We start from the raw sequence: 17,643 nt of genomic DNA, 5'->3' as shown, positions 1-17,643 counted from the left end.
GACAGTAAGTTAGGGTAAAAGTAGTTCAATAAGTAATGTAGCAACCAGTAGTTGCAGCATGGGTACTTTACTTATAATCTCCTTACTTTCTTTTTTAGTTCCATCTATATATCTTGTCTCACTGCTCGTACTAATTCCTTTTGTGCAGATATTTCGTCTGAAGACGTGTTCAAACATTACAAGGCTGATGCTGCTTCCTTAGGTAGGAAGAAAGACAACAAGAGGACTCGGGGGGAGAGCAGCGAAACTACCTCAAAGAAGGCCCGAACTGAGGGCCCTTCAGCAGCTGTTCCTTCAAAGGAAACCATGCCACCTCCCTCTCCACTCGACCAGCCGGCCTCAACGCCACCTGTCGATCAACATTCCACTCCTCCAGCGCCTTCCAACCAGACACATTGCACTCAGCCCGAAGGCTCCCTGTCCAGCACCGTGCTCAGTTCGGCCAAGGAGAGAATATAAAAACTCTCCAAACACAAACGCATTCAAGAGGCCATCGACGGTGCCATCTTTATGGAAACCAACCAAATAATAAATCAAGGGATAAGTGAGATAGTCAGTGTAAGTTGCTTTCTGTTGTTGAGTAATTTACTTTTAATTTTCTACCATCACCTTATTCTTTTCATCTAGTCGCAGGGATTGCTAACCATGACTGCTGGCTGGCACCGCGCGGGTGCAATGGTCTCCAAACCAAAAACTTTGACACTGGGCTCGCTGAGGCAATAAAGGCGCTCGAGGGAAAGAATGTTGACTTGCTCGAGAAAAACACTGAACTGACCAAGCAGAACAATGAACTGCTCGAGAAAAATGCAGAGCTGACCAAGCTGAATGATGAACTGCTCGAGCAGAAAGCCACGCTGACCGAGGACTGTTGGAAAGCCAGGCCACCCTGAAAAAAGCCAAAGAAGATAAAGAAAAATCCAGGGAGAGTGCCAAGCTCAATTACCAACAATCCAAACAGCTTGAGCTCGATCTGATTGCGAGCAGGCAAGAGATGGAGGAGCTAGAAAGGCGCATGAAGGAGCTTGAGGAAACAGATGCCAAAAACTTAAAGAAGTACAAGGAAGCCACCCACCTTTGCTTCTATGAGTTTTGGAAGCACAACCAAAAGGCCAACTTCAGCTATCTGTCTGAGCACTTGAGGCGGACTCTAATGTCCCAGTGCACCATTCTCCTGGAGGAAGAAGAAAGGGCTAGAATTCCTGCTTCCCAGAGATTTCCCTTGTAACGGGGATAGATGGCGTGGACAATGAAGCTGGTGCTACTATCGACCAAAACGCTCCTCAAGACCCTCCCACCTCATAGTCTTTTTCCTTTTTTCTTTCTATCTTTTGACTACACAACCTACAGGTCGTGACGTAAAGATAATTAATTTTTTAATTATTAATTTTTATCACTGCATGGGCAGCCTTTACTTTTAACAAACAATTACATCCGAGCAGTGACTGCTCGTGGTGTAAAGGAAATCCTCTAGATATTATAATATTTTCATTTTATCATAACATCTGTTCGCATGACCGAACCTAACATAGTACTTTGGTTTGATTTAACAAAATTCAAAATTTTGAAAAATACTCTAAGTACCCTAGCATGCTTTCACTTATTTTTCTCATGTGTTTACATACCTTTCGATATGCTTTGCTTACTAGATGCCTTATATGCCCCCCAAGTGATTGAGGAGCCTTAGGTCCCTTGCCACTTGCCTTGACCATAACCTGCTCGAATATTACTGCTCGGAGCAAAGATTTTAAAATGATAATACAGCAAAACAACACACGTAATGAGAAAATACTTGTAATAAATACAATAATTGGCAAGAATGTCTGGCTGCGCACAGTCCCTTATATTTTTCGTAATAAATGGACAAAACATGTATGTACGAGTGATCAATAAGACCTTACACTTATAAGCGATCAGTCACGTAAAATGACCAATCCTTTTCATAACTTGTAAAAAGTAAAATTAATACAAGCCAATTCTTTAAGAAGAATTGTTTATTGATAATACTTGCGCAGGTGTTCTCCATTCCAATAGCGAGGAGTGAGATCTCCATTTAAGTGAGCAAGTTTATAGGTGCCTGGATGGAGGACTTCTTCAATCTAGTATGGTCCTTCCCAATTAGGTCTGAGTACTCCAGCAGCCTGGTCGCGGGTGTTAAGGAAAACTCTTCGAAGTACTAGATCTCCGACATTGAATTTCCTTTCACGCACTTTAGAATTGAAATACACTACAAAAATTATGCCCATATATTACATTAAAATATAGCATATTTTAATAAGTGTTATTGTCGCATGGTAATAGAAAAAGACACGGAAAATGGGCGGTAAATGAAATACACAGGCGCCAAATGAAACACAAAAGCAATCTCTAAGGTTGAATCCCTAATTACTCTACACGCCTCCTCTGTTTCTCTCTCGCACTCAGTAACTCTCTCTCTCTCTCTCTCTCTCTCTCTCTCTCACTCGTTCAATCTTTCTTTATTTCTCTCTGTTTGTTGCAGGTGTGTAACAAGGTGATGGGGCCTGCGACTTGGGTTGTGTGACAGGGAGGCTCGACTCTTGGGTCTACGGCGTGGATGTCTTCCTCCGTCTCATCTACCACAACTTCCCTCCCCATGTTTCGCCGACTCCGACGGAGATTGACTTGCAGAGCAATGGTCCAACAGGCTGTACAGGGAGGAGCTCCAGCTGCTTATGCCCAAGAAATGGAGAGGCTAACCGCTAAAGAATCCCTTCTTCTTGCTGTGAGTCTCAAGTTTTAAGAATTTGTGTATTGTAGTTGATAAGACCTAGCATTTGAGCTTTGAATTTGGGATTATTTATTTATTCAGTTTAAGGATTCTGGGGGTTTTTCCAAGCTTCAATTTTTATGGGATTTTTACTTGTTCAAGTTAATCAGGTCGCCATTCTTGGAGGGTCGGTGGGATTTTTTTTCAGGGCTAATGTCTTCCACGCAATAGTTGAGGTGAGTCTTTCTTTGATTTAGAAAGCGATTTTTTCATTCTTTGTTTCAATTTGTTTGGCAAAAGAGATGACTTGCGGCTCATTAGATTATTTTGCATATGGTTTTTTCTTTTTGAACTTTCTCTCACTCTTTTCCCTCGTTGAAGAATAGCAAAATAAAAAGGGTAATCTTTATTTCTCCTTCGACATTGACAAAGAGTTTATGATTTTTGTTAATATTTTTCTACCAATTTTTGGCTTAGGTCTGGTTGTGTTATATGAAATTGATTTAGTTTATTGGTTAGGATTGGTTCTTATTTTTTCAGTTTTGGGGTTTGCATTTGAAGGAAAAATAAATATAAAAAAAAACAGATTTGGGGTTCTGGGTTTGAAGTAGACTCTATGGTTCTACATTACAGTTTTCAATTGAGTGTGTGTTTGAACTTGATTTATCCGAAGATCAGGTATCTAGAATACGTCTTACTTTGATTTTCTTCACGTTTACTGCTTATATAAGATGATATGAAGAGATGTTCAGTAAAACGGTGGGAAGCATATTGTTCATTATCCCAACTTCTACTCACCCTTTCATTCCCTGCTCAAAATTTAATTTTTTCTTGTTTAAATAGCACCATGGTGTTGGTACTTAGCTGCATCTGCATTTTAACATTTAAGTTTAATCACGATAGGACAACATCAACACCAGCAATGGCGATGGTTTGACTGATTATCATAGTCATGAGAACCGAAGTGATAGCTCTGATGCTCATCCAGGAGTTGAAGAGAGTGATTCTTCTGAAGATGAGGTTGTGTGTTATTTTGCTTATGAAAATATGTACCTTTCTTGTTTTTTAACACCTAATGTTTTGCTTTTAGTTACTTTTTTTTGGCTGAATTTATTCAACCGCTACTTCTTCTTTTGTTTACATCAAAGTAGGTTGCTCCTCGAAATACAATTGGAGATGTGCCCTTGGTGTGGTATTGGGATGAAAAACATATTGGTTATGATATTTCTGGGAAAAAGATAAAAAAGAAAGAAAAAGAAGATAAATTGCAGTCTTTCCTTGCGAGTGCAGATGATTCCAAAAATTGGTGAGTTTTACATCGTTAGGATACATGTGCTCTACCATTTATGTGCTAAATATGTTTTCTTGTTGTTATGTTGCCTCACTTTTGCTTGGTGCATTTTTACTATATTGCAAGCGCAAAATTTATGATGAGTATAATGATGAGATTGTAGAACTCAAAAAGAAAGAAACCAAACTTATTAGTAGATTGCTTGAAGGAAAGGAACCAGATGCTGACTTTGATCCATATGCGGTATGTATATATTTAGTTGTCCATTTTATTGGTCAATTTTTTGTAAGATTCTTTTCACATACAATTATCCGTGTTTCAAATGCAGCCTTATGTTGACTGGTTCAAATGGGATGGTGCTAAACATCCCCTTTCAAATGCACCTGAACCCAAGAGACGCTTCACTCGTTCAAAGAGCGAAGATAAAATGGTATGCTATTGTCAACTTCACTGTTTCTATATAGAAGTTGGTAAATTTTTTAGTATTTTCTTTTATCTCTAATGTAATGAATGAAATTTATGTTATGTTTTCATTCTGAGCTTTCATTTCACCTACTGGTTGCTGAGATAGAACAATAGAAGGAATTTCAAACATGAGTTTAATTATTCAGGCCTTGCACTTTTGCTGTATCTACAGGTTGTTCGCTATTGTCGGGCTATTCGTAAGGGATTGATTAAATTTGATGAGCCTAAAGAAGAACCATCTGTCTACCTCTTGTGGGGAGATGAATCCAACTCTAACGAAAAGTCTGGGCATTTAGCTTATATTCCTGCACCGAAGCCGAAATTGCCAGGTACAACTGATCACCTGTTTTCTGGAATGAAAATCAACATAGGATTTAGCCCTTTTTTTCATAGTTTTCATTATTAAATTTTTGTTAAAATTTCCCCTCTTTTAGGTCACTAAGAGTCATACAATCCCTCTAAAGAATATATCCCTACACAAGAAGAGATTAATGCTTATCATTTCGTATATGTATTGACCTTTTGCCTGATTTATTAGATAGTAAAGCAACTGACGATTTGACTTAACATTGGCAAACATATAACCTTGATCTAAAATCCTTTTGATATCTAATGCAAACATTATTTTATTTTTGCAAATGATATAGCAGTAAGAGTTTATTTGTTTTGTCTTTTTGTTTAGTTAAAATAACTTACACAACGATCTAGCAGTCTGAGTTTATGTGATTTATTGGTTTTTGCATGCACATACACAACTTTCCTAGGCTCAATGCTGAAGTTATTATATTCAATGTATGTGCTGAATGTTTATGTAGCTTCTCTTAAGAGGGCCCAATTTTTCACAGCATATTTTGTATAGCTTTTCTCAAGTATTTTCTTTCATGTATTTTTTTAAGTTTTGTTTGTTAATTCTGAATTGATGATTCTTATTTTTTGTGAAATTGATTGTTGTTTGCTTGCCATGAAATTTAAGATTTCAAAATTCCTAGAGGGTAATTTTTCAAATGATGATGAAACTGAACTTGTGCGTTTGGCTTCCCGTTGTTTGCAGTATGAAGCACGTGAGAGACCAAATGTAAAGTATCTTGTCACTTCTTTCATGTCTCTTCAGAAAGAAACAGAGGTGTGTACTCTGCTTGATCCTTTCATTTTTATGTTTAGTAAATTTGTTCTTCTATTTTATTAGTTATATTCCAGTGGCATTGTATTAGCTATTATAAATTCATTGTTACTTTTTATATTTATTTTTTCATCTTGAATTCTTTGCCTCGCATAGAATTGGAACCATATGTTTGAAATTTAGAGTACTGTGGCCACTTGTTTGCTGTTCTATGAACACTGTTAACTCCATATATGCTAGCTAATTAAGAAGTGAAGTTTTCTCTTATCTCTGGTTTTGTTGCTTTTTGAGTGTAATATATTATTTTTATGCAGTACTCTATTCAATTTCCATGTATGTAACAATTTCCATGAACAAAGTGTAGTCACAGTTTTCTTTTCCTTTTACTGAGAAAAACAAAATCAATAAAAGCCAAGTATTATATATGGTAATATGCATTTGGGTGCATGTTTTATGGTAATATGCATCTATCTATACATGATATGTTTCTTGAATTTTAGTCGATTGTCATGATAATTAAAGCTTGAATCCTTGGAAATAAAACTAGAAAATAGTATACTCAAATGGGTTATGAACCATGTTGAAAATGAAAAGAATTTCTGACTCTTTTGCTGTTGGGCAAGTGATTTTCGACTTCTGATTTTTGGCACTTTTCGTAGTTGCAGGTTCATTGGTTGGTTCCCTCTTGTGCTTTCTCAATGTAATTTCTCTTCTCTACAAAATTATTGAAATACCATAGCCATTATTCAATTCATTTTAGTTATATTTAAGTATAAGTTATAGTGATGAACATAAGTGTATTTGGTACTATATATAGTACATGAATACTCAGACTAAATTCAATCTTTGTAGGGTTGCATTTATATTGTTGATGCATATAAAGTTTACTGGAGTAGCTGTGTTAAAGGGATTCATGCTAGACAAATGGTTCTGCGGCTAGTTGAAGCAATTGGTAACTTTTAAACAGTTCTTTCCGTCTCTCAATGTGTATGCAATTATGTACTAAAACACACACACACAAGCAAATGAACAAGAAAAGAAATAACAGAGAAAAAAATGCAAAGATGTTTGTTTCCTTCTCCACTATCAATTACACAGTTACAACTTCATTCAATACAAGCTTGAGAAACACACTGAGAAGAGTATTCTTTGGAAGCCCTTTCGAGAAAACACCCTCTCAGCCCTGGCTTATCTTCTTTCACTCTTTCTCACTATTACAACTCCCAAGACTTGTTACAACTGATTATTACAGAGCTAAAAAACAATGTAATTGTGCCACTCTATTGATCCAAATGGTTTATTTGAGGACTGATATTTGAACAGAAAACTGTCTCATTCCCTTGTTTTCTGGTCTTATCTTTTTCTCATTACGAGCTTCTTTTGCTAATAATGTAATCCAATGACACAGATGTTTATCTTGCTGGGACTGTCATGTTGATCTTTGGCATGGGCTTATACGGATTGTTTATCAGTAATGTGCCTCTTGATGTAGGTTCTGGGATTATAACAATCTTGCCAATATGTCAGAAGTCATGTGTGTTTGTTGCTTCTTATTTTTAAAATCAAATTGCTTGTTTGGGTTTTGCTCTAATTATTAACACACTGTTGCAGGAGAAAAAAGCAAGTGAAAGGCAATCTTAATGCCAAAGTTGGAAAGATAGCTGGCTGTGTTGATGTTAATGCCCAAAAATGTATCACTACTCTGGGGGAGGCATAATCCTGGGTAGGTTTAATGGCTTATATTTCTTAAGTTGAGAGGTCAGGCCCATTGATTTTGGGCTGTCTTCCAGTGGAGAAACTCAGGTCAGTACTTTGTTTCTAGAGGCTGTAAATATAACCATTCCACTATATTTTTTTACCAATTATTATTTTTTGTTATTAGTTTCCCTTTATTTGAAAATAAACAGCAACTTAAGCTATGAAACTATTTTTTTTTAACAGAATATATTTTTTCTCCCTTCTCCTACCAATTTTAGCATAAACAAGTGGGATGAAAGTTAAAGAGCGACAACCCTTATAAATGAAAATGTATTAAAGGCCGATTTTTGTTGTTAGCGTATTAATATATTAAAATTTACTATTAAAATAGTTGCATTGATTAACATTAATACAATTGTTAGTTTTGTTCTCTTAGTTTTGAAGTAAGCACAACATGTGAACTTGAGATATATGGAAACTAGTGATATTTTGCTAATTGTGGCCATTGCAACTTGCAAAGCTATTGAGTGTTGAAATTTTTGACTTAATTACTTGTGTTAATACAGGGTTGCCTACAAAATAATCAGACAACTCTGGAATGGACTCTTTTTCCTTGGATACATATTTGAAATCAAGTATGCCTCTCTTTCCGTCCACATATTAAAAGAGGTTTATTAGTCACTCCATTGGGACTGCATTCATACTGTTAACTCTTTTTTCTGGACTTTTCTTTGAACTTTCTTTGTTTCATGTACAAACCTTGTTGTTTCTTTTTCATAGTTTAGTTAGCAAGAGAGTAAATAAAAGGTTGTGCTTTTTATGATTGTTGTAGTTTAATTTGATGAATGTGTATATATGTCTATTTGCTAACTCAGGTAGCTGGAATTTATAGTGGTTATCTCTTATTTATTTCTCTGAATTGGTATATTATTTGAGTTATTTTATTTTGTTTCTTAGTCATTGAGTTGTTATAATATATTGATTTTATTATAATTATTTTATTTTGATGTTAATATATGTGTTGGCTATTGTGTGACTTAATATGATTAAGATCTTGTTTCCTAGTAATGCATACAATGGAATAATACCAACTTCTGATTATATTTCCAAGTTATTGAGAATTCAATAGGAATATGCTTGCTCGTTAAGATTAAGTTGCATTGATTTGTATTTCCTTGTTTTAATATCAGTAAAGGACATATAGCTGTTTTTTTTATTATTTGAAAAAAAAACTTTGCTTGATTATGTTTGTAATGTATCAAGCCTTTGCCTTGCTTTATGAAGAAAGTTATGAAATACTTTATGTCTTCATTGCTCCCTACTGTCTGAAAAACTATAATGTCTTAATGGCAGCAAGTTGTTTGACAAGTTTGATTTTATTTGCACTGTATTCTCTTTCTTATTTATAGCTTTGGTAAGTTATAGTTTATATGATAGTTATGGGATTGGATTTACATTCACTTGTTATATTATTTATTTATTTTAGTTTTCATCTTGTAGATGTTCCCAAGCTTTGTTTGAATCTTCATTTTGTTTTCTATTATGCTTATTTATATTTTGATATTTCTTTGCTAGTTGATTTTCTGGCATTTCAGGAACTTGTTACTGCTTGGGTTGTCATCTTGGCTTGCCTTGTCCATGGTTTTGTTACAGTCTTAGTTGCTAGTGAAGCTCATGCAATAACTCTGGCTGTTGAGTGTTTGTTAGGAGTTGTGTTTACAGTGGCTGCATTAACAGATGACGCAATGGATGTTAGTGAGGTATTATAAGTCTGTAAAAATTATAGTATAGCATTCATTCATTACCTGGGCTAAATACATGTTAGTTTGGATTCCAAGTGGGTTAATGAAATCTTTTACATGTCTTTGTTAATTTTTAAGCATCTCTATTTTTTTTTGTCTTTAGCACATATAATCATTAAGCTGTGCAAAATAGCTAGTGGTATGAGGTTCATCTCATCTGATGTTCATGCATATCTATGTAATAATCTATTTGGTTTTAAGGGAAATAATATGTGTCTAATGTCCATATGTGTTGTTTTAGGTTCAGATCACTTCCAGGACTTGTCAACCAGACCCAAAGGGATATCATAGAATGTGAGAATTTTGTCTTCCAAACAAGTGCACAAAGGATGATGAATTGAAGGATGGAGCAAGTTTCATGCATGGTTTACTTTTGTGTATCTTGTAATGTTTTTGTTTTTCATTTTTGAAGTGAAAATGTTCAAGGAACTTTATTATGTTATGCTTTCAAACTTAAGTTAGAACTAAGATCTCATGAAATAGACACATTCATAGTTTGAATTAGTTATTGTTTAATGTAATACTTATGGTTTATCAATATATTGAGAATTACATTTTATGATTAATTTTGATTGTTTTTATCAAAATACAATAATGAAAATCTTTTAATTAAAAAAAAAACTTATAAGTACTCTTATCACAATAAAAAACCTTAATATGTTATGATTTAGAAATATATTATAATCGTAACAAATTGTTATGATTTATATAATATAACAAACTAAAAACGTTATCAAAATAATCAAATGTAACTGTTGAAAAGTGTTATGCAAAAATTATATTATTAAACTTCAAATTTATAACCAAATACTCTAACTAAATGTTATTATTTGAATATTATAGCAACTAAAAATGTGTTATTGAATAGTTTAAGATAACATCGAACATAACATTCGAATACTGTTATAGAAAAGACAAGACTTTTAATAACAGGGGCTACGTTAGCATTTTCAGAAGCGTTATCAATACTCCCGGTTAGCAGTTTTTAAGTGTTATGAATACTGTTTTTTCTTGTAGTGATACCGGGCGACTTTTTGCTAGTAAGCAGCTACTCGAAGTTGGGCTTGCTCACGCTTCTCATCAATTAAATCCAGGGATTCCATCAATAGTTGGCTATTAGAGCCTTGATCGTACGTTATTCTTCGATGTGACGGTGAATCTAACTCAACAGGCAACATAGCCTCATACCCATAAGCCAAGGAAAATGGAGTATGGCCTGTAGCTGTTCGGTGGGAAATCTGTATGACCAAAGTACTTCAGGCAATTGTTCTAGCCATGCCCTTTTAGCTTCTTCAAGTCTTTTCTTCAGAGTATCCTTTAGTTTTTTATTGGCTGCTTCGACTTGTCCATTTGCTTGGGGATGAGCAACTGAAGAAAAGCTTTTGAAAATTCCATGTCATTCGCAAAAATCCGTGAATAGATCACTATCAAACTGCATGCCGTTGTCTGAGATAATTTTCCTTGGCAATCCATAGCGACATACGATGTTTTTGGCCACAAAATCCAGCACTTTCTTGGTCGTTATGGTTGCGAGTGGCTCAACTTTGGCCCATTTAGTGAAGTAATCAACAGCAACCACAGCGTACTTGATGCTGCCCTTTCCTGAAGGGAGAGATCCGATTAAATATATACCCCAGACTGCGAACGACCACTGACTTTGCATCTGCTTCAGCTCATTAGGCACTACTCGTGGAATTTTTGGAGAACCTCTGGCACTTGTCGCACCTCCGCACAAATTCCATCGAGTCTTCATTCATTGTTGGCCAGAAGTATCATTGCCTTAGGATCTTTTTTTATAAGCTTTGCCCCCCAGCATGGTCCCCACAAAAGCCTTTGGTACCTCTTTCATCAATTCCTTGGCCTTCTCTTTCGAAATACATCTGAGGAGTGGCATTGAGTATCCTCTTCGGTACAAGATTCCATCGACCAGGATATACCTAGCGGCCTGCCGCTGAAGGGTCCTGGCTTTTTTTCTGTCCATTGGTAACACGCCTTGCGTCAGATACAATATGTATGGTTCCATCCATGTATCCTCCACCTGAATCACCAAAGTAGTATCCTCTGCTTGGATGCTTGACATAGACAGTCGTTCAACTGGTACTATGTTCAGAGTATCAGCATCCTTCGCACTTGCTAATTTGGCCAAAGCATCAGCGTTTGAATTCTGGTCACGAGGTACTTGCTGAAGGGTGTACTTGTCAAACTATGCTAATAGATCCTTCATTTTGATTAAGTAAGCAACCATCTTTAAACCACGGGCCTGGTACTCTCCCATAATCTGATTTTACTACCAGCTGCGAGTCACTGTAAATGTCAAGCACCTTTATGTCCATATCTCTGGCCAATCGTAACCTAGCGAGCAGTGCTTCATATTCAGCCTCATTGTTAGAAGCAGTGAAGTCAAACCTAATTGCGCTGTGAAATCAATGCCCCTCAGGCATTATCAGAATCACACTTGCTCCTACGTGATGTTCATTAGAGGAGCCGTCTGTGAACAACTTCCATGAGGGGCTCTAATTTTGAGGCTCAGGCTCTTCAGGTTCTTCTGGATATTCTCTATTTGGAAGCTCAGTGAATTCTGCAATGAAGTCAGCCAGGGCTTTCCCTTTTATTGCTGCTCGTGGCAAGAGATATCGAACTGCCCAAGTTTGACCGCCTATTTCAATAATCTGCCTACGACTTCTGGCTTTTGCAGAACTTGTCGTAGAGGTTGGTCAGTCAAAACTATGATTGGGTGAGCTTGGAAGTATGGCTGCAACTTTCTGGAGGCTAAAATTAAGCAATAGGATCATTTTTCAATAGGTGGATATCGTAGCTCCACTCCAATTAGCCTTTTTATCACATAATAAATAGCCTTCTACACGCCTTCTTCTTCCCTTACTAAGACAGCACTGGCAGCATATTCTGTGATCGCTAGGTAGATGAAGAAAGTTTCTTTATCAACTGGTATTGATAGGATCGGTGGTTGCGACATGTGAGCCTTCAATACTTGAAAAGCTTGCTTGCACTCCTCTGTCCATTAAAATTTCTTGTTGCCTCTGAGTAGATTAAAAAATGGGACGCATTTTGTCGGTCGATTTGGAAATAAATCTATCGAGAGCAGCAATTCTACCGGTCAAGCTTTGAACATCCTTGATCTTTGCTGGCGATTTCATATCAACCAAGGCTTTGATCTTCTCAGGATTGGCCTTAATTCCTCTCGAGTTTACTATGAATCCCAAGAACTTCCCTGATCCTACACCGAAGGAGCACTTCAGGGGGTTCAGCTTCATTTGATACTTGTTCAAGACGTTAAAGCATTCTTGCAAGTCCCCTATATGCCCTTCTGCTTTCTTTGACTTAACCAGCATGTCATCGACATACACCTCCATGTTTGTGCCGATCAGCTCCATAAACATGTGGTTGACCAGTCGCTGATAAGTCACACCAGCGTTTTTCAAACCAAGGGCATTACTTTGTAACAGTAAAGCCCTATGTCAGTCCAAAAGCTAGTGTGATCCTCATCAGGAGGATGCATACTAATCTGATTATGCCTGAAGTATGCATCCATGAATGAGAGGATCTCATGTCCTGTAGTGGCATCGACCAGTTGGTCGATCTTGGGGAGTGGAAAACAATCTTTTGGGCAAGCTTTATTAAGGTCTGTGAAATCCACGCATGTTCGCCATTTGTCATTCGGCTTGGGAACTAGTACGGGATTAGAGACCCATGATGGATAAAACGCTACCCTGATGAATCCATTCTCCTTTAGCCTCTTGACTTCTTCTTTTAGGGCCTTTGACCTATCTTTGTCGAGCAGCCTCCTTTTCTGTTGTACCGGTGGAAAACTTTTGTCTATGTTCAGGACATGGCTGATGACTGCAGGGTCTATTCCGACCATGTCTTTGTGTGACCAGGCAAAGACCTCCTGGATTTCCTTCAAAAAATTCCACCAGTGCTTGTTTTGTTGTTGTCTCTAAGTTTTTACCGACTTTCACAACCCTGGTCGGATTTTCTTCATCGAGTCGAACCTCCTCAAGGTCCTCGATAGGTCCAATCTCTTCATCAAAATCCCCAAAGCGAGGATCTAAATATTTGTCCTCACTTTGAGCAATGCCCTATTTAGTGACACCATCACATGATTGGGCTTATACATCAGCCGCCATTTGCAACTCTTTTTCGGCAACTTCCCTCGATATACCTTTCTTTGCCTTAGTTATCGAGGCATTGTAGCATTCCCTCGCTTCCCGCTAATTTCCCAATACGCATCCTATCCCTGCATCGGTTGGGAATTTCATGGCCAGGTGTCATATCGAGGTAACGGCTCGTAGGTCGACCAAAATTGGCCTCCCAATCACAGCATTATATGTCGAAGGACAATCAACTACTATGAAAGTAGTGAGTAATGTCCATTTAGCAGGTGCAGTACCTGCTGTAACTGGAAGCCTAATCGACCCATTTAGGGCAAGCCCTTCACTAGAAAAACCATAGATGGTTTGGTTGGATGGCTCCAAGTCTTTGACAGACAACTTCATTCTTTCAAGTGAGGACTTGTATAGGATGTTGACCGAGCTTCCTGTGTCAACCAACACTCTCTTCACCATCATGTTGGCTATTTGTACGTCCACGACCAATGGATCGGAGTGTGGGAATCGTACGTGCTGGGCATCGTCTTCAGAAAAGGTTATTAGTTCCTCCTCTGTTCAAGCCTTCTTTGGTGCTCGATCCTCCACACTCATCATCTCGATGTCCTGGTCATGGCGTAGGGTTCGAGCGTATCGTTCCCTTGCTTTGCCACTATCCCCTACAAGGTGTGGGCCACCATAGATGGTGAGTAACGTGCCTGCCACAAGAGATGGCTATAAAGGTGGCGAGCGTTGGCGTGTAGGCGCCTGCTCATTGCCACCTTGAGCCTCTCACTCAGACCCTCCTACGGCTCGCACATATCTCCTTAGATGTCCCTGCCTGATCAGGAACTCAATTTCATCCTTCAATTGGTTACACTCATTAGTGTCGTGTCCGTAGTCTTTATGAAAATGACAAAATTTTGTGGTATCTCTCTTAGAGATATCCTTCCTTATAGGCGCGGGTCGCTTATAAGGCATGTTAGAGCTGGTCGTCTGGTAGACTTCCGCTCGACTTTCGATAAGGGTCGTGTAGTTGGTGAATCTCGGCTCATATCGATTACCTTTGGGGCGTTTATTCTCAGAAGCTGAGGGCTCATTGCTTTCCCACTTTCCACCATTCCTGCCATTTCTGTTCCCGTTGCCCTTGTCGTTGCCATTGGGTTTCTCCGACCCGTTGGCGGCCTTGGCTGATTCTTCCTTTGGCCCCTTGTCCTTCATTGGTGATTTCCCTCATTGGCAATCGTGTCCTCGAGCTTGATATATCGATCAGCTCAATCCAAAAACTCATGGGCACTTCTTACCCCATTCTTTCTTAGGCTACTCCAGAGGGGGGAATGGCGCCTAACCTCAGCAGTTAGGGCCACCATCTTGCCTTCGTTGCCCACTATCTTGGCTCCAGCCACTACTCGCATAAAGCGCTGGACATACTCCTTCAAGGGCTCTCCCTCCTTTTGGCGTATCTCAACCAGCTGGTTGGCCTCTGTGGGGTGTACACGACCCGCATAGAATTGTCCATAAAACTCCTTCACGAAAATTTCCCAGGATACTATACTTGCAAGAGGGAACTTAAAGAACCACTCCTGGGCAATGTCAGAAAGTGTAGCGGGGAAGATCCTACAGCGAGCATCTTTTGACACTTTCTATATATCCATTTATATCTCAAATTTGTTTTCATGAGATACTGGGTCTCCATACCCATCAAAGTTTGGCAGTGTGGGCATTTTGAATTTACTGGGGGTTTCTACCACAGCAATCCTTTGCACAAACAGAGTGCCTCTCCTTCGATCATACTGTGGGAAGTTTGACCCCCGACCAGTTGTTGTACTGCCTAGTTCAGAGCATCAATTTGAGCCTGAACTGCTTCTGGGATCGCTGGGGTGACCGGTGCCGGAGGAGCGCACTCATCGTGCCTCTCACGACGGTCGTTGAGTACATCCCTTAAATGATCACTCCTGCGTCTCTGCTCGCTAACTCCTAGCTAATCAAAGATGTTATGTTGCCTGGGTTGCCCCCCAGCGTTATGGCTTGCTGGCCTATTTTCTCTAGGTGGGGGGCTTCTGTCTCCACCTCTTTCCTCATTCCTCCTACCAACATTTCCTCTGCCAGAATCGACTTCATTATAGTCATGGTCATCCCTAAACTATGGCCGACTTTTGCCTGATCGGCTGTTCAAGCTATTTCCTCCTCAGGCTGGTATTTCCCGACCGTCCGGGGGAGGCCTATGCTGGTCGTTGGGTCCCCGTGCATTATTATGCCGTGAGGGGCCCCTGACCGCAGAGCCTGACTCGTTGTTCCTTCTGTTAGAAGAAGGATGCTGCCCCCTGCTCGGCGGATTTGGCTCTTCGTCCATTGGGCGTCTAGGGCTGTGGGGTGGTTGCCCGACCCTATTCTACCTCTGGCATTGGGGATTACCTTGACCAGCTTGAGATGGAGGCTGCTGCTCAGGATCCTGAATTAGGACATCATCCTGAGCCACAGGTGGCTGCTCCAGCCTTTGGGGGCTTATTGGCTGGAGCGGAGGACTTGGATTGGGAGCCCGCTGTGGTGGCACGCTCGGTGGATGATCCGGCTGAGAGGCCGACGTAGCTTGTCCTCGAGCCAATTGAATGGCTGCTTCGAGAGCAGCCATGGCATCCCTTTGTCGACGGTCCATGTTCGCCTGCCGCTCACTCAGCTCCTGGCGCTGACGTTCAATTTCTCTCTGCTGCAGCCATTGTCTCCACTGCGCTCTCCTGATTGGCCCTTAGATTGGCCAACTCATCCTGCAACACCCCCAGTGTTGCCCTCAGTGTTTCCATATCCAACTCCTCTTCTTCAAACTCTAAATGTGGTTCATTCTCCGCCACATTTGGAGGAGGAGGTTAAGATGATGCAGCGCCAGCGGTCGGTCCAGCTTTCTTAGATTTCTTTGCCATTAGATTTTCTTACAGCTTCTTGAGTTCAACTCTCAATGAAAGCACCAGAATGTTGACCCTCGATTTGGCCAACGACATAGAGTCAAGAATACGACAAGAAATGAGATAATAATCAAGAATGTAATCTAATGGTAAAGAACAGACACAAACGATTTATAGTGGTTCGGCCCCAATGAATGGTAATGACCTACGTCCACTTAGTTCTATTATTAATATTGAATCCCAATACCGTGATCAAAGAACTAGGGTTCTTGAGTTTCACAAGCCTTAGGGAGAATTACAACAAGACGATGGATAATCGCACTGTATGCCCTCTCTCTCAATATTCAGGAAAAAAAATTAAAAGGTCAAAAGTCCCTTCCTTGAGCTCTCTCATGCATATTTATAGGCTCAAGGGGGGCTACATGGGATAATGGGCCTTAACTATCCTTAATATCTGTGTATCAAGGCAATAAAGAGGAAATAATCGACGTAGTAATTACAAGATTACAATCTTTTAAGGAAATAAACTGAATCATACGACCAGACTGGTCGTAACTAATCGTGAGGTTTGACTAGGCAATGTGTAGCTGGTCGATAATCGAACATCACCTCCTTATTTTGACTCTGCCACGTGTCAACCACGTGTGAGAAATCTTTCCCACGTCATCAGCAGCCATTTTTGGGTAAACACTCATAAAATAAGAGAATTTGTTTTCTTATTTTGATCGAATAGTAGGTTATTAATTAAGGTGTCCATTATTAAATGAGTTTACTGTTGGGAATTGTGCCCTGAAAGCATATGTAGTAGACATTGTTTTAAGAAATAAATAAATAAATTGAATTTGTTGTTCATATATTTTATGGACTACATTATTTTGTGATAATATTAAGTAAATATCAGAAAAATTTCTAAGTTCATATATGTGATCTCAACCACGTATTGGTACAAGAAGATTGTGTTTGAGATAAATGAACTTGAATAGTTCGCAGTAAAATAAAGTTATGGAATCTTTAGATTAATTACTGAAAGTACAGTCCACTAGTATTATGAATACATGTGATCTAGATCCAGATTACTAGTGTAGTATGACACTTTAGTGGAGGTACTTTATATATTAGAGAATATATAGAACTGGACCAGATATGTTTATTAATACTTAGTTAAATATCGTTTCGAAGTATTAATTAAATATATCAACCGATGATCATATACAAACAAATCATATTCCTGAAGTTACTATGAACTCCTGTTTATGTTATATAAGTTCTCTGATTCACTCGTTAGGGTCTGTCATAATGATTAGGCTAGAAATTTTTGTTTTGGGAACTTATTAATGTAAATGGTTGGGGACATAGTATACAGATATGGAATTTATACCTTCTTGTAAGAGATTGAATAATGGTTCTCTTAAGGGTTGACTTTTGGGACTGAAAGGTTATTGAGCTCAAATTCATAATTTAGTTATGAATTAACCTTCACTAGTAAAGTCAATGGTACTTAAGGAAACAAGATATAATTAAAAGGGTAAAATGGTAATT

At 38.7% G+C, this 17,643-nt stretch overlaps 1 protein-coding gene across 2 annotated transcripts; it reads left to right on the top strand.

The window, feature by feature from the left end:
- The first annotated feature begins 2,544 nt into the window (after nt 1-2,544).
- LOC133816434 (probable plastid-lipid-associated protein 9, chloroplastic) lies at nt 2,545-3,059 on the top strand. Of its 2 annotated transcripts, none has more exons than XR_009885237.1 (2): nt 2,545-2,740; nt 2,828-2,887. XR_009885237.1 is itself a non-coding variant. In XM_062248931.1 (2 exons), exons 1-2 carry the CDS (start codon nt 2,573-2,575, stop codon nt 2,980-2,982), a joined length of 255 nt encoding a protein of 84 aa, XP_062104915.1. In that variant the 5' UTR covers nt 2,545-2,572; the 3' UTR covers nt 2,983-3,059. The 2 variants fall into 2 exon arrangements, 1 of the variants encoding a protein (XP_062104915.1); XM_062248931.1 differs by lacking the exon at nt 2,828-2,887 and adding an exon at nt 2,896-3,059.
- The last annotated feature ends 14,584 nt before the right edge of the window (nt 3,060-17,643 follow it).

This window comes from Humulus lupulus, chromosome 2 (genome assembly GCF_963169125.1).
Source record: "Humulus lupulus chromosome 2, drHumLupu1.1, whole genome shotgun sequence".
Lineage (NCBI taxonomy): Eukaryota > Viridiplantae > Streptophyta > Magnoliopsida > Rosales > Cannabaceae > Humulus > Humulus lupulus.
The sequence above is the reverse complement of the archived record's forward strand: the minus strand, read 5'-3'. Positions and strand labels throughout refer to the sequence as shown.

Bases quoted from the DNA above. Each gene is read 5' to 3' on its own strand.
- LOC133816434 (XM_062248931.1), top strand. From the start codon at position 2,573: ATGTCTTCCTCCGTCTCATCTACCACAACTTCCCTCCCCATGTTTCGC. The intron at 2,741-2,895 runs GTGAGTCTCAAG...CAAGTTAATCAG, and splicing joins AAGAATCCCTTCTTCTTGCT to GTCGCCATTCTTGGAGGGTC.